The sequence below is a fragment of the Falco cherrug genome, chromosome 4 (genome assembly GCF_023634085.1).
Source record: "Falco cherrug isolate bFalChe1 chromosome 4, bFalChe1.pri, whole genome shotgun sequence".
Lineage (NCBI taxonomy): Eukaryota > Metazoa > Chordata > Aves > Falconiformes > Falconidae > Falco > Falco cherrug.
Window position 1 is genome coordinate 47289140 of NC_073700.1, and position 20482 is coordinate 47309621.

Sequence of the window (20482 nt, forward strand, 5' to 3'; positions counted from 1 at the left end):
TCCCCATCACTCCAGACTAAGAAAGGCGAGGTGCCCCCTGAGGAGCAGGGCCCCAGCATCAAAAACCTGGACTTCTGGTCCAAGCTCATCACCCTGATAGTCTCCATTATCGAGGAGGACAAGAATTCCTACACGCCCTGCCTGAACCAGTGAGTAGGTGCTGGGAAAGGGGACCCTGCTTTGCACCGGGGGGATGCTCACATGGTGGCCTTGGTAGCTTTAGTCCTTTGGAACTGGGCTGTAATGTCCATTGTACAGATGGGGAAACTGAGGCAGGCGGGGGGTGTGCAGGGGATGTATCTCTGAGTGGAGGGCTGGTCCACCCCGTGTCCGTGCTTTCCCCTTGCCCCAGGTTCCCCCAGGAGCTGAACGTGGGGAAGATCAGCGCCGAGGTGATGTGGAACCTCTTCGCTCAAGACATGAAATACGCTATGGAGGGTGAGTCCCACCGCGCCACCCGTAGCCCTAGGGAAACCAGGCAGGAGCCGCACTCTGCTCCCACCTCCTCTGTTTCCTGGGTAAACCCATTTCTCCCCTCATCAACCCAACGCCCGGCTTAAATCCCACCGAATAAGCGCTTCCACCTTACCCCATCACCCTGGCATCCCCGGAGCATCCTCGGGGCAGCCGCCTCCCCAGGTTTGGGGCTTGAAGCAACCCCCCCTGCCCTCACCTTCCCCGTGCAGAGCACGACAAGCACCGCCTATGCAAGAGCGCGGACTACATGAACCTGCACTTCAAGGTGAAGTGGCTCTACAACGAGTACGTCACTGAGCTGCCCTCCTTCAAGAGCCGTGTGCCCGAGTACCCGGCGTGAGTACAGCCCTGGGGGGCAGGGGAGGGGGTGCTTGCCCCCACGGGGGGCTGGCTGGCCTCACTGGGAACGGGTCTGTCTTCCAGCTGGTTTGAGCCCTTCGTTATCCAGTGGCTGGATGAGAACGAAGAGGTGTCACGGGATTTCCTGCACGGAGCACTGGAGCGGGACAAGAAGGATGGGGTATGAGCAGGACTGTCAGCGGGCGCAGGAGCTGGGGGTGTGCAAGGGGCTTGTCCCTCGATGCCCAGCGTATCCCAACTGGGGCCAAAGTTTCCCTCCCTGCCCCCGCTGACGCTGCCTCTTCCTCCCCCAGTTCCAGCAGACGTCGGAGCATGCACTCTTCTCTTGCTCTGTGGTGGATGTCTTCTCCCAGCTCAACCAGAGCTTCGAGATCATCAAGAAGCTTGAATGCCCCGACCCCCAGATTGTTGGGCACTACATGCGAAGGTTTGCCAAGGTGGGCAGCTGCTGGGGCGGGGGCCGCTGAGCTGGCAGCACCCCTGGGACCCCGGTCCCACCAGGGCTTCTGGGCTCTGCTGCCTCCCACTCAGCCACAGGCAGTGGCGCAGGGCACGGATTGCACCACCTCGAACAGCAGCGCTCAAGCAAACACGCCACCACGGACCCTGTGGGTCTCCGGGCTTTGCTAGCACAGCAGATTAGCTAATTAATGAGTTATTTAGTTAATTAGTCTTGTTAGATTAATCTAGATTAATTAAATGCCACTGCCTTGCTGCAGTGTGGGAGTTGCAGGCAGGCTCGGTGATGCCTTCAGAGCTGTGCTGGAGCTGCCCGTGCAGACCAGCCGTGCCGGAGCTGGCTTCCAGCGGCTGTGCCTGTGCAGCTGCTGGTGCACCCGTGGGGCCAGAGAGCCTAGGGGTCTGAGGGTGCACCCAGGTGTTGGGATGTTCCATTGCTCTGCAACTCATGGTCTTCTTCCCTCCTCCCCTTTGCTGCTGCCTGGGTGTCCGTTGCTGCCCTTGGTTGGCTGCAGACCATCAGCAACGTGCTACTCCAGTACGCTGAGATCATCTCCAAGGATTTCGCCTCCTACTGCTCCAAGGAGAAAGAGAAAGTGGTGACGTATCTCCCTTCTGCTTGCAACCTGCCTCGTGCTGCCAGGCACGACTGTCCCCACGCGGTGACCCCAGCCATCACCCCAGCTCCAGAGCTGGTCCCCATGGTGCGGGTCCTGCCCTCGGGCTCTGTCCTGTGGCAGTCCCTGAAATGCTGCCAGGCAGAGCTCCATGCTGGGACTGTCCTTGTGCCCGCCAGTGCAGGGTGGGAGGGACCTGGGGTGGTGGGCAGCTGTTCCAGCCACATTTGGTGGTCCTGACCCCCTTCTCCGTGCCATCCCTCCAGCCCTGCATCCTGATGAACAACATCCAGCAGCTCCGTGTCCAGCTCGAGAAGATGTTTGAAGCCATGGGTGGGAAAGAGGTGCGTATCAAGGGGGTCTCCAGGAGGGAGGCCTGTGGAGGAGCTGGATCAGTCCCTTCTCCCCAAAGGCTGCCCCTTCCCTGGCCCCGCAGTGCTGGGAGCAGACCCCAGTTCCTCACTCCTGTACGGGAACACGCTGTCCCACCCTATGGCACCCGGCTCTCCCACCACACTGGGTGATGGATGGGCTTCACCCTGCCCAGGGGTGCTTATGGGGTGCAGAGACACCCCCCCAGGGCTGGGCCAGGGACCCTGATGGCTTCTCCAACCTGTCCCTCCTCCAGCTGGACACAGAAGCCAGTGATATCCTCAAGGAACTGCAGGTGAAACTCAACAATGTCCTGGATGAGCTGAGCCGAGTCTTTGCCACCAGGTACACCTGGGGGAGAGGGTGCGGGCGGTGGGCCGAGGAGAGGTTTGGGGGTCCAGGAGCTGCGGCTGAGGCCAGGCAGGGGGCTCTGCTTGGCCAAGTGAGTCCTGGGCATGGCTGGGGGGGATGCTGAGCTGCCTGGGTGTTGTGGTCCCCAGTTTCCAGCCACACATTGAGGAATGCGTGAAGCAGATGGGTGACATCCTGGGCCAGGTGAAGGGCACTGGCAATGTCCCTGCCAGCACCTGCAGCAGCGTTGCGCAGGATGCTGACAATGTCCTGCAGCCCATCATGGACCTCCTGGACAGCAAGTGAGTATGTGGGGGAACGGGGACCCCCACCCTGCCCTGGCCCGCCCTGGCAGTGTGGGGGACCTGCAGGGTCAGGGTGGCTGGGCAAGAGGTGGCGTCAGGGGTGCTGTGCATCTTCAGCCCTGTCCCCTCTTTGCAGCCTGACACTCTTTGCCAAGATCTGTGAGAAGACGGTGCTGAAGCGGGTGCTGAAGGAGCTCTGGAAGCTGGTGATGAACACGATGGAGAAGACTATCGTCCTGCCCCCACTCACCGACCAGACGGTGAGTGACGGGGAGGGGGACCGGGGACAGGGGACCCTGGAGCTGAGACACAGGTGACTGATTTGAGCCAGTGTGGGACATTGCTGGCCAGGTGCCCTCATGGCTGCTGAGATGGTGGGGACTTCGTCGGCCTCCCCAAACCTGCCCCCAGCTCACGGCCAGGGAAGGGATGGAGGAGGGAAAGGTCATCACTGCAGCTCGGTGCAGCCCAGCACCCTCCTGGCTGGCTTTGCCAAAGGACCTTCCTGGCATCTCCATCGTGGCACCAGGAGGGAGCATTGGTCCTTTCCTCTCCACCCTTCCCTCCGAGCTGGGGCAGCACCCTATGCCACGCTCACCAGCACCGGCTGTAGGCAGGGTCCCCACCAGGAGGCTCAGCAGGAGTCTCGGGGTCTGCGGGGAGCCACCACGTTGGCCTTGCTGTGGGGCTGGGGAGTGGGGACTGGCTCTGTGGGGCTGGGGGGACAGGACTGAACTCTTCCTTGCTCATGAGCTGAACAGGTTCTAGGGGAGCAGAGCAAAGCCTGGGAATGGTCCCTCCTCAGAGGGAGGTTGCCTACAGGCTCGAGGCTCCGTATCGCATCGCTGTGTCTGCCCTCCCCGCGCGTAGCCATGCATCCCAAAGCTTTCCAAGGCGGCTGTTCCCTGGGCTCAGGCAGGGAAGGGTGACACCAAGGGCTCTGAGCCAGCCACATATCTGTCCCTGTCACTCTTTGTGGCTTTTGTCACTGTCACAAAGCTGGGCTCAGGCTCTTACTTGGAGTCTCTGGAGCCGCTGGCTGCTGTGTCACCTTTCTGGGGCTGCGGGGCTCCTCATGCTGTGTCTGTAGGGGACAGGACACTGGTGACCGGTCAGCCCTCAGTGGTGCCACCTCACTGGCACCTTGTCACAGCCCAGAGCCTGGCTCAGGTCAGCCCTGCATCACTCCAGGCCAGGCCCGCACACCCTTGGCCAAAGGTGGCCAAATCTAGCAGGGGAGCTGGTGCCACTGGGTCCCAGTTTCCATCCCACTCCCTGTCCCTGTCAGTTCCCAGCCATATGTGGCGTGTTCTGGAGGCAGCAAGCCCTGTGCTGAGGGCGGAGGTGGTGGCATGGGCATGTGGGTCCGTTGGGTGGTTTTCCCGAGTGGGGGCAGCCCTCGGAGGGGGCTGCGCTGGGGCTGCTCCCTGCGGCACGGGCAACTGGCCCAGGGTGGCTCTGGGCTCCAGCCTGGGGCTGGCTGGGCCAGGTGGGCAGCGTGGGGCTCCGTGTCGGAGCCAAACATTGAATGGGGTCCGCTGGCTTCCTGGAGCTGAGCCCCTCTGGGGCAGAGCCCCCTGCCGCTGAGGAAGGACTGGGCAGGCTGGGATGGGGCCAGTTTGGGGTTGTAGAGACCTGCGGTGCCGGTGGCAGGGCAGCAACACCGAGTGCTGTGGCACGTCAGACAGGGGACACCCCTGCCTCTGCCGTCCCTCCAGGCTGGTGGCGGTGGGAGGGCGGCCAAGGCTGGGACCCAGCCTGGGGCAGCTGGGGCTGGGGAGGATGGAGGAGGGGGTGGACACTCATGTCACGGTTGTTCTCTCCAATTGCTCCGCTCGCTTCTCAATGGCAGATGATTGTAAGTACGGCAGCCCCCTGTCTGTCTGTCTGTCTGTCCGCTGTGTGTCGGTCCTGGCCTCGCCGGTTTTTGTCTTGTGTGGCTGCCCGTGTCCTGCCCACACCCTCCTCTGGCTCCCGACTTGGTCCACCTCTGTGGTCCCCATCCTCATGCTGCCCGCTTGGCACTGGCTCCTGGCGGCCGTTTGCCCATGGCCCTACCTGGGTTCGGGGGGTGGGAAGGTCCTGAGCAGGTTTGCGGTGCCTGGATGCAGGGAGGCGCAAGGGCTGGTGATGGAGTGTGTGGCGGGGGGACGGCAGTGGAGCAGTGCCATGTAACCAGGGCAGCCAAACCCAGGCTGATCCCATCTTCTTGCTCCATGTGGAGCACCACTGGAGACCTGAGCAGGGGGAGCGGTGTGTGCTGGGCAGTCAGGGCTGCTCTTCCTGACCCCTTGTGCCTCAGTTTCCCCTTGAGGCCCTGGCTGGAGTGTGGCTATGGTGGGGGTTGAGGGCAGAGGCTTTCCCTGCCGGCGGAGGGGAGCGTCTCGCTGGGACACAACATCCCTGGCCCGGTCGCTCATCAGTGGGGCAGCTTGCTGGCATGAGTTGTGAGACTTTTTCCCTGGTCAGGATGCGGCCCTGGGAGCCTGGGCTCCTGGGTTCCCTTCTCGGTGTTGCTGCCGGGTCCTTGCATGGCTTTGACTGAGCCGTTGCCTTTTGTCCTTTTCGGCTCAGTCTGTGGCCGTGGGCTTATGCCCTGTGGGGCAAGGGATGAGCCACATCCACCCCCAGTCCTGCCCATACCCCTGTTTTGACCACAGGTGCCTTTGCAAGGAGGAGCAGTGGTGTGGGTGCTGGTGGGTGGCTGCTGGGTGCTGATTCCTGCAGGGACAAACACCCGTCCCCTGTCCCCCAACATCTTTTGTTTCCGACAGCAGTGTTTGGAGAGACTCGGGCTGAGCCTCCCCCCAGACCTCCTGGGGACCCAATGTCCCAGCCTTGTGGGGGCTGCCAGGGGACCGGGGGTGTGTGGGGGGTGTGTGTCAGCTCTGTGGGGTACAGAGCCCTCTTTTTCACCCCTCACCCCGTGCCTCAGTTTCCCTCCAGGGCAAGAAACCCTTCTGGTGGCCCCACTTGGCCCTAATTGTGCTGCTTGTCCCTCTTGCAGGCTTCCCTGCCAGCTGACCCCCCTGCTGCCTCCTCCTGATTCAGATGTACCCCAGCCCCCCCTGCTCCCCGAGCCTGGTTAGGACACCCCCCCACACTTGGTACTGCTGCCCCACTTTACTCTGTTTCTTCTGCCACCGCTGGGCCTGGGTCAGAGTGGGGTTGTCACTGGGCCCAGCACTGCATGGACCAGAACTCTGTGTGCAAAACCCAAGTGCTGCTGCCCCCGCTCCCCCCCAGCGCTGTAAGCAGCTGCCAGAGCTGGGGGGGGGGATATGGGGGCACCAGAGGATGCCCACATGCAGAGCCAGCTGGCTGCCGCCTCCCTGTATCCCAAGCAGGGACCAGTCCCCCATGGCCTCAGCATCGCTGTATCCCAGCAGGGACCAGTCCCCCATGGCCTCAGCATCCCTGCATCCCAGCAGGGACCAGCTACCCATAAGCCCAACATCCCAGTATGGGGACCAGTTCCCCATCAGTGCAACAGCCTGCGTTCCAGGGGGGACCAGTTGGCCCAGCATCCCAAAGACAGCGGTCCCCCACTGACCCAGCATCCCTGTGGGGACCAGTCCCCCACTAACCCAGTATCCCAGTGGGGACCAGTCCCCCTTTGGCCCTGGCTGTCCTTTAGGAGCTCTGTGCTGTTTTGCCGCCAGCTTGCGGCCACCCCGTGTGCCCACCCTTGCCCTGCGCCCCTCCCCCCCCCCCCATGTCCCATCCCGTGCTGTGCCCCCACCCCACCACTCAACCTCTGACATTGCTTCTACAGGGCACGCTCTTGAGAAAACATGGCAAGGGGACAGAGAAGGTAAATAGCTGTGGGCTCCATGTGTGTCATCGCCCCGTGGCCACGCTCGTGGCCCCACACCCGCCTGCTGTGGAGGGCCAGGCTTGTCCGTGCTGCCTCTGTCGTGCTGTCTGGATGTGCCGTTGCCTGCGTGGCGTGGTGTCCTGTTGGGGTGTGCCGTGTTGTCTGGGGGCAGGATGGGGACAGTCACCTGTTTCTGTGTGTTGCCCCGGGGCAGGGAGTGGGTGTCGTGTCACCTGTAGCCCCTGTGGGTGGGTGGGGGTGTGGGGGGGTTGTTGCTCACCCCCAGGCAGGGATGGGGGGGATGCTGCCCCGCAGCTCTTGGCACCCCTCCAGGTGCCAGGGCTGGGACAACGTGGGGACGGGGTGCCCAAGCGTGGGAGATCCCCAGCACAAATCCATCCCGCTGCTGGGGGCTCGGGAAGAGGTGACCCTCAGGACATTGGGCCGCGGGGCTGCTGAGGTCCCCTGGACCTCTGAGCCTGCTTCCCCCTGATGCTTGGGGGCCTCAGCAAGGCTCACTGAGCCCCAAAACTTGCCAAAAGGGCTTTCTCCAGGCACATGGGCTCCCCTCTATCTGGGGGCTCCCCATCACCAGGCTGGGGGCCCAGCCAAAACCTGGCTCTCGGGAAGTGCTGGCATCCATCTGGGCAATGCCTGCGGCTCCCCCCTCCTCTCCCAGGGGACACTGGGTCCTGCCCCAGTTTGTGGAGCGTGCTGGGTGAGCTGCTTTCCGCCGCCTGCTGCTCTTTTCCCAGTCCCAGAGGAGGTGGGAGCGATCCTGCCCCCGCGCAGGGGGAGCCCTGGCGTGCTGGCCGCAGGCTCAGCAGCAAACGCACGGGGCTGAACCTTTGCAGGTGTGAGCTGGTGCCCAACCAGTGGCACCAGCAGAGAACTGGGTGCAGCCAGAGGAGTGTACAGGGCCAGAGGCTGCACAACCAGGGGATGTGGGGGGCCCGGACCCGCGGCTGGCCACTGCTGGGGCCACCAGTAACTGTCCCTTGCTGTTCTCTTCCAGAGCAGGGTGAAGCTGCCCAGTCACACTGAAGTAAGGACATGGCTCTTCTGCTCCCCACTTGGCTCTGGTCCCCCTTCCTCTCACCTCCTCCCCATCCCTTGTCCTGTGTGCTGGGGGGGGGGGGGGGGGGGGGGGGTGTCCCAGCTCAGTACAGTGTCCTGTAGTGCTCTGTTTGGGTGACACCAGTGTCCCCAGCTCCCAACCTGTTCAGCGGTGGGAGGAGATAGGGGCAGCAAGGGGAGGATTAATGGGACAGAACTGGGGGTGGGGTGGGCAGGTGAGAGAGTTAGTGGGGGGGTACAAAATGAGGGCACAGGGTGCCAGAAGGTAACGATTAGTGGGCTAGATGCTGGGGTTTCTCTTTGTTGGGAGGGACTGGAGCTACTGGTGCCGGGGGAGGGGTGGGGAAGGAGGTGGGAATTGCTGGCTCTGCCCCACTGGGCCCCAGTTTAGTATGTTGTACACTGGAGGGCTTGTGAAGGGGAGCTCGCACTCAGCCTGGTAAGTGGGTGCCAAACCTGGGAGATGAGCGGGATGTGCCCACGCCATGGGGCTGCGCCCCCAGGAGCTGTGCCGGTGGGTCCCATGGGCTGGCTTCGTGGCCCTTGCCCATCGGGGTGGCATGGCACGGGTGAAGGCCAGTGGGGGCTCCCATCCTGGGGTGCAAAGGGGCCAGAAACCTCTCTGGGGCTGGGACTGGGCAGGGGTCTGGGTGGCAGGAGGGTGTTTGGCTAGGCTGCCAGCACCGTGGGGTACAGGGGGACTGCGCCGCATTCTCCTCATGCCCGCTGTCCCCCTGCACTCGGTCTCTGCTCCCCTGCCCCAATGTCGTATGATTGTCCATGCGGTGCCACTGATGTGCTGTGCCAGGCTCTGCTGGGCACAGAAGCGGGTGCTTGGGCACGACAGGGAACAGGATGGGACCCTTGGGCCAAGCTGCCTGTGCTGAGCAGACTGTGAGGTCCCTGATGTCCTGCCCAGGGGTCCCCAAGCCCCCAACCACACAACTGTGCTGAGAATTCAGGGGCTGGGACGGGGGGCTGCCAGCCCCACACTTGCATTACCATACCTGGCATGGCTGGTGGTCCCTGGGGCTCTCTGAGGAGCACCCCTCTGGCCCCCTGGAGCCTGGGGGGGCTGGGGGAGCCCCCGGAGCTGCAGCAAGCTGCTGGCACCACGTGCCCAGCCTGACCATGGCGCCCCCATCCCGGCCGCTCACTGGGGCCCTTCCTGTCCCTTTGCTCTCTGCAGGGCACGCAGATGATTTTCAATGCAGCCAAGGAGCTGGGGCAGCTCTCCAAGCTGAAGGTGAGGGCTGGGGGGTGGGTTAAGGGGGGGGGGGGGCAGGCAGTCCGAGCTCCTCTCTGTGCTGGGGCGGGTGGCACGGTGCAGGCTGACACTGGTGCTATTGCACGGATTGCACCAGTGCTTGTTTGCTGGCACAGCTGGGGCGAGGGGAGCGGGGCCCTGGTCCCGTGCTGAGAGCAGGATTTGTGCCCTGCAGGACCACATGGTGCGGGAGGAAGCCAAGAGCCTGACCCCAAAGCAATGTGCCGTGGTGGAGCTGGCGCTGGACACCATCAAGGTGAGGGCATGCTGGGGTGCAAAGGGGTGTCCCCAAGGGCTCTGGCATTGAGGCACAGACCTGAGGGGTCACCGGGGTGGGGGTGGGTCCAGCAGAGCCGCTGAGGACCCTGTGGTCATCTTCCCCCCTCCAGCAATACTTCCATGCTGGTGGTGTGGGGCTGAAGAAGACGTTCCTGGAGAAGAGCCCCGACCTGCAGTCGCTGCGCTACGCCCTGTCCCTCTACACCCAGGCCACCGACCTCCTCATCAAAACCTTTGTGCAGACACAGGCTTCGCAGGGTAGGCTGCACGGCCCTGGCCCCCCAGCCAGGCCCCCCTATCCCCCACCATGGGCTCAGCTGCCCCACACCCTGCCTCCATCGTGGTGGGGTTGGGGGTCCCAGCCAGGCTTGCAGAGGGGTGAGAGGGATGGGTGGGGAGGGCTTTTTCCTCCCATGGTTTGCAGTTGAGGAGGGGCCATGGGTGCCCAGAGGCAGCCTGGCACCCCCAAGTCCCCCACCAGCAAGAAGAGCGTGTCCCCGGTGCCGGGGCATGGCTGGGCTGGCATAGAAATGGGGCCCGTGGGTGGGGGAGAAGGGCACCCTCTGACCATCTGTCACAGTATTTGTCCCCTCTGGCTGGCCCAGCCCCCAGCAGACACCTCTGGTCCAGCACTGCCTTCCAGCTGGGGGGCTTGGACCTCCCGCAGGATCGGCTGGAGCCAGATGCTGTGCCAGGGCTTGTCCTGGGTGCTGGGTGCCCACATACCCCGTGATGTGGATCAGTCCAGGGTGCTGGGTGCGGTGCAGGGTGCTGGGCAATGTCCAGGGCAGAACTACCCCTAGGTTCTAAATGCTGACCTTTATTTTGTCCCTTGGCTGCTCAAGGAGGGGACAGAGATGCTTGGTGGCGGTCATGGGGCATCGCGTATTGCCCCAGCCAGGCTTGTCTGTGTCCTGGGGGGGTAGGACGTGTATTTGCTGTCTGTGCGTCTCCTGCCAAGGACATCTGTCCTGTCTGTGCCTCCTGTGCCAGCCGTGTCAGGGGCGTGGGGTTGGGTCTGGGGGGTGCCAGCACCCCTGGGTGCTCTCCAGCCCCGGGACCCGGTGGGCTCCGAGCTGGGTGATGCCCGGTGCTCCCATGTCGCTGCAGTGTTGTCCGGATGCTCGGCCGTCCTGTCTGTGAGATCTGATCTCTCTTTCTCTCTCTGTTTTCTCCCCCTTCTTTCACCATTCCCGTCCCCCACGCACGTCGTCTCCTTCCTCCTCTCTCCGTCTGCTCCGTGCTGTGTCTCTGTCTCTCTCTCTCTCTCCTTCCCACTAGTTCATGGTGGGAAAGGCATTAGGTTTACCCTTAGTGAAGAAATTTATCCTGAGAAGGGTACGTGTGCCGCTCGCCCACCCCTGCGCCTGCCTGCTGCCGTCGGCCTGGGCTAGTAACAGTCCCGGCACTGCGGGCCGGGGGGCCAGGAGCCCCATCCCAGCATTGCCGGCTGGGGGGACCCCCGGTGTGAGCAGGGCTGGGAGCCCCCTGCCCACAGACTTGTGCTCCCAGGGCTGCTTTGGGCTGAATTTGGAGGAACTGTGCTCAGCTGTGTTGACCACCCCCCCAGCCCAGGGTGGGGGGCTGTGCCCCGTGGGGATAGGGGTGCCTGCCTTTGCTTGCAGGCTCTGGGCACCCTCATGTTGTCTCTGGTGCTGCTGCCGGGGGGTGGGCGCCTGCCACGAGCTCCCTGCAAGCCAGGGAGCGGTCCCCTTGGGACTTGTGGCCCTGGGGGGGGCCAGGACCGTGTCCATGCCCCCTCCCACCCACCCTGCTGCCAGAAGGACCTTTACTAGCCTTGCTCCGGTGAGCTCAGTCCACCTGCCCCAGGGTGCAAGGAATGCGCCCAGCTCCACCGGCCCCGCTTGGTCTCCATTGCACCCCGCCGAGGGGCCAGGACTGCACCCCCTGCTTGGCCTCCCGTACCCCGACACCCCCTCCTCACCCACCATCGCCTCCATTTCGGCTCAGCATGCGGCGCTGCCTGGGTGGCGGGTGCCGGGGGGGAGGGGGATGGAGGTGGATGGAGAGGAGGGGCTGCCATCACCAGCCTCCTGGCACCCTCGTGCTGGAGGCCGTGCAGTGACCCGTGGGGACGTGTCCTCCTTCACACTGCCATTTCCACCCTGGGAGCTTTCTGCTGAGCTGGATTTGGTCTCCTTGGCCCCATCTGACCCACAGAGCCCCTTCCTCTGCCTTGCGCCCCCTCCTTCACCCATGGGTGCATGCACAGCTCTTGGGGGGGGAGGGGGAGGGCTGGGCTGTTGGTTGCAGGTCACCCAAATTCCCCTGGCTTGGGGACCCCAGGGCTTGATGTGGTCCCTGAGGGGATACAGGAGGGGGCAGGTCGGGTCCCTCCTGCCCAGTGCTGTGCCCTCGCTCACAGCTGTGTGCCCCCCCCGCCATGCCCATAGCAGGGGGAGCTGGGCCACCACCCCCTGCCCCATCCCACCGGGGCACCTCAGCCCCTGGGCAAGGGGGGGCTCACAGGGCCTGGCCAACATAGGGTGGGATGACAGAGAGTCAGCCTGGCGCTGGCGATGTCCTGCCGTGCCCCAGACTTGTGCCAGCTCTGGTGGTCTGAGACAGCTGCTGCACCCATGCTGCTGTCCCCAGAACCCTGGCAGAGGCCACATTGGGCCAATTCCTACTGCCCACCCCCTCCCGCCTCATGGTGGGTGACCTGCCTCCTCCAGTGGGGTTGGTGGTGGGCAGGGGACATCGGGGACACCGCAGAAACAGGCACTCATGTCTCCTACCTTTGCCACGCAGGCTCCGGTGTGGATGACCCGGTCGGGGAGGTGTCCATCCATGTGGAGCTCTTCACCCACCCCGGCACTGGCGAACACAAAGTCACCGTCAAAGGTGGGTACTGCTGGACGGGGTGCAGGCTGTGGCAGGTGGCAGCACCCCAGGAGCCTCACGTGTCCCCTCCTTGCAGTGGTGGCTGCGAATGACCTCAAGTGGCAGACGTCGGGCATCTTCCGGCCCTTCATCGAGGTCAACATCATCGGGCCCCACCTTAGTGACAAGAAGAGGAAATTTGCCACCAAATCCAAGAACAACAGCTGGGCCCCCAAGTACAACGAGAGCTTCCAGTTGTGAGTGGCACCATGGGGCTGGGGGGGGTGTCAGCGGGCTGGGGGATGTGTCCCCATGATGTGGGGACCCCCTTCTCCCGGGGTCTGCCAGTGATGCTCATCCCCCAGGGGATGTTTTAGCTATTTTCTAATTGATAAAAGCAGGGATTGAAAAAGCAGAAAAAGCCTGCTTTTTTAAGGGGGAGGGGGAGGCAGCACCCGTGTGAGGTGCTGTTGCAAAGCCAAGGGGCTTGGGAGTGTGACTCCCCATGCCAACACTGCCTCTCCCCTGCAGCACGCTGGGGACGGAGACAGGCCCGGAGTGTTACGAGCTGCAGGTGTGTGTGAAGGATTACTGCTTCGCCCGGGAGGACCGGACCGTGGGCATCGCTGTCCTGCAGCTCCGTGACATCCTGCAGCGCCCCGGCTGTGCCTGCTGGCTGCCCCTGGGCCGCCGCATCCACATGGATGACACCGGCCTCACCGTCCTCCGCATCCTCTCCCAGCGCAACAACGACGAGGTGGCCAAGGAGTTCGTCAAGCTCAAGTCGGACACACGCTCAGCTGAGGAGGGCAGCAGTTAAACCCCCTCTCGCCCCCCCAGCCCTCTCCCCCCACTCCTGGCACCTTTTCTACAGCATCCTCCAGCCATGTATAAGCCATAAGTGCGGCCACGAGAGGAGTCTCCTTCCCAGCCCTGGTGTGGGTGAGGGGGGGATGTGGCTCCAGTGACAGACCCACCCTGTCCCTCCCTTGGCCAAACTGGCTGGGTGACAGCGGGGCAGAGCACAGCTGTGCCCCCGTCCCACCCCCATGGGAAGGTGCTGGGGCTGGTGGGGCTGCAGGGAAGGGCTGGACCCCAGCCTGGGTGATGGGGCAGATGTGCCCCTTGCCAGCCTGCCTGAGGTGGAGGAACCCCAATGGCCCATCCCTGCCCCCACCCTGTCCTACCCAGCCCCAACCCTCCACGAGTGACATAAAGAAAGGGCTGGGGGAGTGTCTCATCCCACCCGGGGTGTTGGTGAGTGGCTGGAAGGCACCATAGCCCCTTGTCCCCATCCCTCGAGCATCATCGGGCACCCTGAGGGACAGGGAGGCTCCCACCTGCTGAGCACCCTGTACATATGTAAATAGCTGTACATACAGGGGGCAGCCGGATGACGAGGCTGTGTCCTGCACCCGGAAGGGCTATTGGGGCTGTTGGGTGGGGGGTGCAGCCCCCACCTGCCCTGCAGTGTCCCCTCCCTGGCTGGCAGCAGTATCACTGGGGCCGGGAGCGGCAGGGAGCAGCCCCCGGCCCCTATCCTGTCTTCCCTGCCATGCCGCCACCATGGGCTGCCCCACTGCTGCCCCCAGGGTGCCAGGGCTTGGGGGCAAGGGCTGGGGGCACTGGAGCGGAGGGACCCATCTCCCTTTGCTCTGGCCAGTGGGGACCAGCCATCCCTGTGCAGTGCAGCAGCACCCGTGAGACCTCCTTGGTGCAAGCAAGACCCTTCCCACCCCCAGCCCACAGGACCTCCCCCCACCCCGAGTTCCCATTAACCACCATTTCTGCGTGATCAGTGGTGTGCGTGTCTCGTGCAAGTGTCCAGGAGGCCAGGGTGTGTGGTGTCAGGGGTGGCCACCCCAGCTGGCCAGTTTGCCCTAAGTACTGGGGAAGACAGAGGCCTGATGACCCCACAGGTCAATATAGCTCTCTCAGCCCCCTCCCCATCCCAAAACAGGGTACCCCAACTGGCCCCCGTTGTCCTTTTTCTATGGGGCTTGTCTGGGACCAAAGGGTTTAGCTTTCCTCTCTCATTTCTGTTCAATGTTTACACCCCTTTTCTAACCGCTGCTCCCACCCGGCCAGGTTGGGATGCAGCCCTGCACCCCCCGACCGTGGTGTCCCTGGCCCTGTGCCCCCTCCCCAAACTGTCCTGTTTGGCATGTGATTGAACCGACCAATTCTGCTCCTGTAGCACACGTGTCACCGATGCCTGTGTGTCTGTACCACCCCGTGCGGCACCGCCAGCGGCGGCTACCATGGATGCATGACAGTGAGATGTTTTGCACTATTTTGAATTTTTTGGGCTCTGTAAAAATATTTTATTATAACTGACATTAAAAAGCACACCCTTCATTGTGGCTTTTGGGGGCGAAGGGGTGGGAGGGCAGGCACCCAGGGGGGTCTTCATCACCACTCCCACCCCAGTGTAGCACTTGCACCTTTCAGGATATCACCAAGGATAAACAGCCCAGGGATGCTGCAGCAGCTTTGGGGGTGCTCAGCCTCCTTGAGGGCTGCTCTTTGGTGCACCCACCCTTTGCAAAGCCAAGAGCTGCAGAACAGGGGTTAAATGGAACCGGGACAAGACTTCTCCTGAGAGGGCAGGGGGGGGATCAGGGGCTGCCAACATGGCCTCAACAAGGGCGAATGCACCCCTCACCCACCTGGTGCTCTTCCACAGTGGGGTGACTGCACCAGTGGGCAAGGGAAGAGCTACAGGTATCACCTACCTGGGCTTCTGGAAGGCTTTTGGCACAGTCTCCCAAAACATTCTTCCCAAAACACAGATTTGATGGACGCAGGTCCCTGCTGCCCTCCTGAGAGCCCCGGAGCCATTGCCGAGCTTTACTAGAATCATAGAATGGTTTGGATTAGAAGGGACCTTTAAAGATTATTGAGTCCAACCCTGTCCTGGCTACTGGGAACTGTTGCTTTTCCCAGTGATCCCTGATGGACAGACCCTTTCTCAAGGCTTTCTGGATTAACGCAGCTTCATTCCTAGCTTTAATCATCAATACCTGGGCTCTTGTGCCAGTGTGAGAAGAGAGAGAACAGCTGTCGTTTACCACAGTATGCAAAGATTATCACTACTATTTATCCCAAAAGGTTTGGGCACTTGGGATGGGTCGTGGGAACCCCCCGCCGAAGGGCTGGCAGCTCCTCAATTAGTTTCGCCCTAATGGGGCTGGAGGAGCAGGCGGGACAATTTTACCTTCCACTTGCAGAGGGGTCTCTTCTATACTGGGGGTGCCAGCTGGCACAGGGTGCTTGGGCCCACCTTGTCCCACCTGGACACCCCCCAGGACACAATGCCTGCAAACCCATCCAGGGTCATGTCCACAGCACCCACCTGCCACAGCCGCTCGCTCATCAGGAATGATGCCCTCTGCCCCATGCTCGGAGAGGTCAGGGAGGTGGTAGAGGTAGGGGGTCAAGTTGGGGACATGGGGGATGATGTCCTCAGCTCTGCTGCCGCCTGGGTGAACTCTCTCCTGTTGTTGTTGCTCAGGGTCCCGTTTGAAATCATTCTTCTTCCAGGTCGCCTGAAGGAGGGGGTTAAAAGCAGACCATAATTTGCAATGTACATTCTCCAAAAATCCACAACGCTGAAGCAAGCCTGTGCTTCTTCCCTACTAGCTGGTGGAGATGCTGCTGGCATTGTGTTGATCACATCCAATGGGATGTGACAATCTCTGCTTGCCACCTCATTCCTAAAAACTGGATCTCCTGCTTGACCTTACTTTGTTTTATGACAAAACTGGATTTTAGAAGGATTTGGATTATTTCCTTCCTTTTCTCACAAACTCCTGCCCCACACAATGGTATCATCCATGTATTGCAGGTGTTCCAGAGCTTCTCCCTGTTCCCGGGCAGTCTGATCGGTCCATGCCAAATAGTAGGGCTGTGTTCCCACCTCTGGGGACACCAATTCCAGGTGTACTGGCCACCCCTGCAAGGCACAGATCTGTGGTGATGTTCTTAAAGAGCTGTTTAACCCTAAGCAAGACCTGGAAAACGTTCAGCAACATGATGGTTCCTAGCAACAGGACCACGCTGGTTTTAACGTCCCAAGAATATTCCAAATTTTCATTACTCTCAACCGCTACTGGCAGGGGTGGGGAAGAGGTCTCCCCCACCATGGGCTGCCTCTCCAAAGGGAAGAGGTTAAAGCTGTAATTATTAATAGTTTCCAAGAGATGGCTCCCAAAGCACGGTGGTGACAGCAATGCGCAGCACCAACACCAGATTAATCTCCTATTCCATCGTACCGTAAACCAGTATCATGAAGTCCAACAACGTGATAACCTGAGTCCAGTTCCCACGGGTGATGAACAGCACCACAGGGGACAACCACTGTGAGCAAGGCAATGCACGACGCGGCTTTAAGGCCAAACACACCAGCTCTGAGAGCCAATAAATCAACCTTGTGACAAGCGACTATTTAAACTTCTATAATAAATACTTGTGAGAGATCCGTTCTAGTCAGATTTGTTGTTATCACAACCCGTTGAGCTCCATGTTGGGTACCAAAAAGGACTGGGGGTGGGGTGGGGTTTAACCCCCGAGGCAGCCTCGCTCAGTGCCCCCCTGCAGTGGGATGCAGAGGAGAATTGGGGAAAAGGTAAAACCCATGGGCTGAGATAAGAACAGTGTAATAATTGAAATAAAAATCAAATATACTACTACTACTAATAGTAATGAAAGGGGAGCTAACAAAAAGAGAGGAAAAAAACCCAAGAAAACCAAGTGATGCACAATACAGTTGCTCAACCCTGTGCCCAGCCAGCCCCTGAGCAGCGATCGCCCCCTCCCAGCCAGCTCCCCCCGGGTTATATACTGACCGTGACGCTCCATGGTATGGAATATCCATTTGGATGGAATATCCCTTTGGCTACTTCAGGTCAGCTGTCCTGGCCCTGCTCCCTCCTGGCTCCTTGTGCACCTGCTCACTGGCAGAGCACGGGGAGCTGAAGAGTCCTTGATGTAGGGTACACACAACTCAGCTGCAACTAAACCATCAGTGTGTTATCAACGTTATTTTCCCACTACATTCAAAACACAGCACTGTACCAGCTACTAGAAGATAGTTAACGTTATCCCAGATGAATCCAGGACACCTGGCTTTCCCACTGCATTTTACCAAATGCAAATGATAAAATTGCTGAGTGGAATATCCTCCTGCTTAACCACTGCTGGTTAAGCTCTGCTAACATGCTCCTCCATCCTTACTCCTTTCCACCTGGAAAACCAAGGCAAGCTCTGCTTGGCACCACTGGCCATGGGAATTAAATGATTCTGTCCTTTTGTCAAAACGTGCCGTTGCCTCCTTTGGAAAGAGCAAATCTCCTGACAAACCATCTCTCTGCTGCTTCTTCCATTGCAGTAACCTTCCTTTTCGAAGGATATGCAAGCGCTTCGGGGCAGATGTCACCTGTGAAGCGATGGCTGTGTGTACAAACCTGCCCCAGGGCCAGTCCTCTGAGCGGGCTCCCCTCAAACAGCATCGTACCGAAGAGAGTTTTGGGGTGCACGTGAGTGCTATCATCTTGATAACCAAATGATAACCCACTTCTGAGCAGAAAAGTTGCTTCTTGAACCCGTGCAACCCTTTGGTAGCTGGAGGGAGTGTTCCCAGACACAATGACCAAGTGTGCAGTGCTCCTGAACCAGACAATTGAAGTGGACTTTGTAGATGTCAATGCTAGGTGTCCCATTGACCTAGTCTATAAGAAGGTAAGAAGATGTTCTGTGGCATGTTTTGCTTTCTTCAAGAGATGCTTGTCTTTTGCCTCATCCCCTGCGACCTGATCTGCTCCTGCCAGTCTGACCCAGAGCTCCCCGTGCATTTATGGGCGCTAGACTTGAGCGAGAAGGCAAATCAGCAGTCCAAAGAGCAGGGGACGGTTGCTGTCTCTGCCTGTCAGAGGCAGAAGTCGGAAAGGAAAAGAGCTGTCAGGGTTTTTCTGTTGACGATCCCTGTTTCTCCAAGTGTTGAGATGCTCCAAGCCTTACCTGCATCCCCTGAGCAGAGGGCTGCTGTTGGGCAGCTCCACAGAGGCCGGGACCATCCCCCCTCCCACGAGTCGTGTCCAACGAGCAGGACCAGGCGGGCACCTTTTGTCGTTGGCGCCCTGAGTCCTTGCCACAAGAAGGTCTCATCTCCCACCGGTTTTAGGAATTTCCCAGCTCGGCACAGCCACAGGCTCTTCCCAGCTGGTGTCTGGCAGGTGGAAACTGCCGTCAGGACAAGGGCTCCCGACCCCATCCAGGGATTTCTGCGAATTGCCGCCGGGATACACACAACTGCCTCGCTCCCCACCGGCCTCCTCCTCCCCCAGAGGCTCCCGACCACCGCGAGGGCTGGAGCTCAAACCTCCGCTGCCCCCTGGTGCAACACCTGCCGGCCCCACAGCCCCCCGCACAGCCCCCCCTCCGGCCCAGCGCCCCCGCATGGGGCTCCCTCCCCGTCCCGCTGACCCCCAGGGTGTCCCAGCTCGGGGAAGGGACCGAGGCTTCCAGCCGAAGGCACCTGCCCCCACGCCGAGAGCTGCCTGCAGCCCCCTTAACCCCTGCCCCGCCGGGGGGCGGGGCCGCCGGGGCCGTTGGAACACGGGGCGCCCCAACATTGCACCCTGGTTACGGCCGAGAGTCCTTGGCAGCCGAGGCAGGAGGGACCATGGTGCGGCCCCCGCTGCAGCTCCCACCTCTGCAGCCCTCGGGGTGCAGCCCCTGGGGCCCCCCGATGCTCCAGCTGCTTCCCAACTTTGAGCTCCCCAAATCCTTCTGCCCCCAAGGTAGGAACCGACCCAGCCGCCCAGCCCGGGGACGCTCCCGGGGGCACCGGTGGAGGCGAGCCCCGGCCACCGCTCCTGTCTCTCTTCCAGGCTCCGCCAGCCCGTCCCAGCCGGCCAAGCAGGAGCAGCCCCCCCCTGCAGCCTGGGCACCCGAGGTCCCCCTGGAGCCCCCCGCAGGTACGGAGACTTCTGTCCCCTCTGGCACCCCTGTCCCCTCGGCACCCCCCCCCCCCCTTCCCTGGCAGTTTCCGCACGGGGCGGGGGTTCAGCAGCCTGCACCAGTGTGTCTGCCCTCGCCTGCTGGTGTGTGCCCAGGAAATCCCATTTCCAGAGAATTCCCCAAGGCTCACGCCCCACCCGCAATTTGCGACCCTGTCCCCCTGGCACAGCTGCTCACCCCACGGGGAGCTCCCCACACACCCGGTGCAGGGCTGGGGGATGTCAGCGCTGGGGGCCGGCTGGGTGGGGGGGTGGCCCTGGAGGGTCCCCCCAGCTCAGCACGGCTCCCGCTCACCCACGCAGGGCTGCAGAGGGCTCCGTGCGGATGCTACTTTGATCCCCGCTTCTTCCATCTTCAGTGGACCAGCAGCATCCTGCCTCCACCAGTCACCGCCATAGCCAACTACAGCAGCACCTCTCTGCTGGGGGGTGCCCGGGGGGACTCCGGGACCCCCCAGGGCCAACTGCCACACCTTGTGCCTGACGCACAGAAGGGGGGAGCCGTGGCCCCGGTGCCCCTGGTGCTGCCAACATCCATCGCTGGCTCCCAGCTCATCCAGGGCCAGCCCGAAGAGACCATCTGCAGCACGGCCACCCCTGCGGGGGCAGCCCCAGGCAGCCATGTCCCCCCCAGCCCCTCTGCTGCCCCCCACAACCAAGTGGTTGTGGATCTAGAAGACAGCTACGATGTGCCCGAAGAGGTGCTTCTTCAGGAGGCCCTGAGGCTCTTTGGTTTATCCTCGGACACGGCAGGGCACATCCAGGAGGGTCCCAGCAGCGTCCCCACCCCTGGGGACACCAGCCCAGCTGTGCCCTGCTGTGACTTGAGCTCCCTCGCCCTGCCTGAAGACCTGTTCGATGGCGATTACAGCGTCTCCGAGATGACGGACTCCCTGGTGAGCCTGGAGGTGTTCAACACCATTGAGATGGAGCCCCAGGAGCTGTGGGGGGACATGGACTGGGACCTGTCACCGTCCCCACCTGCAGCACCATAGCAGCAGGGCAAGAGGCAGAACACCTGGCTCCTGCCCCCCAGCAAGGGCAGAGCCAGCACCTGGGGGGATTAAATCCACATGAGGGATGGGGAGAGGGGGGAAGCAGAGGAGGACTGTTCTGTACGGGGGGGAGTGGGAGCAAAGAGTGCTCTGTAGGGGGGGGGGGGGAAATTTAGCAAGTTTGATATTTTGGCAAGTCTTATTGTTTTCCATTAAATGTTGTTTCTCCATCCCGCTCCGTGC

At 61.6% G+C, this 20482-nt stretch overlaps 2 protein-coding genes across 2 annotated transcripts in view; both read left to right on the forward strand.

The window, feature by feature from the left end:
• UNC13A (unc-13 homolog A) overlaps window positions 1-14583 on the forward strand; it is a 36875-nt gene extending 22292 nt beyond the window's left edge. The window contains exons 26-43 of the mRNA XM_055709887.1: window positions 16-149; window positions 353-438; window positions 687-813; window positions 901-997; window positions 1131-1274; window positions 1812-1895; window positions 2180-2257; window positions 2542-2630; window positions 2786-2938; window positions 3078-3201; window positions 6717-6755; window positions 7774-7803; window positions 9025-9081; window positions 9278-9358; window positions 9492-9639; window positions 12154-12246; window positions 12323-12482; window positions 12757-14583. Coding sequence (XP_055565862.1) covers window positions 16-149; window positions 353-438; window positions 687-813; window positions 901-997; window positions 1131-1274; window positions 1812-1895; window positions 2180-2257; window positions 2542-2630; window positions 2786-2938; window positions 3078-3201; window positions 6717-6755; window positions 7774-7803; window positions 9025-9081; window positions 9278-9358; window positions 9492-9639; window positions 12154-12246; window positions 12323-12482; window positions 12757-13045 — 2013 coding nt within the window. The 3' untranslated portion in view covers window positions 13046-14583. The remainder of the gene's footprint in view (window positions 1-15; window positions 150-352; window positions 439-686; window positions 814-900; window positions 998-1130; window positions 1275-1811; window positions 1896-2179; window positions 2258-2541; window positions 2631-2785; window positions 2939-3077; window positions 3202-6716; window positions 6756-7773; window positions 7804-9024; window positions 9082-9277; window positions 9359-9491; window positions 9640-12153; window positions 12247-12322; window positions 12483-12756) is intronic.
• Window positions 14584-17871: 3288 nt separating this feature from the next.
• On the forward strand, window positions 17872-20239 carry PRR22 (proline rich 22). Its single transcript, XM_055706755.1, has 4 exons — window positions 17872-17964; window positions 19151-19202; window positions 19548-19673; window positions 19920-20239. Exons 1-4 carry the CDS (start codon window positions 17872-17874, stop codon window positions 20237-20239), a joined length of 591 nt encoding a protein of 196 aa, XP_055562730.1.
• The last annotated feature ends 243 nt before the right edge of the window (window positions 20240-20482 follow it).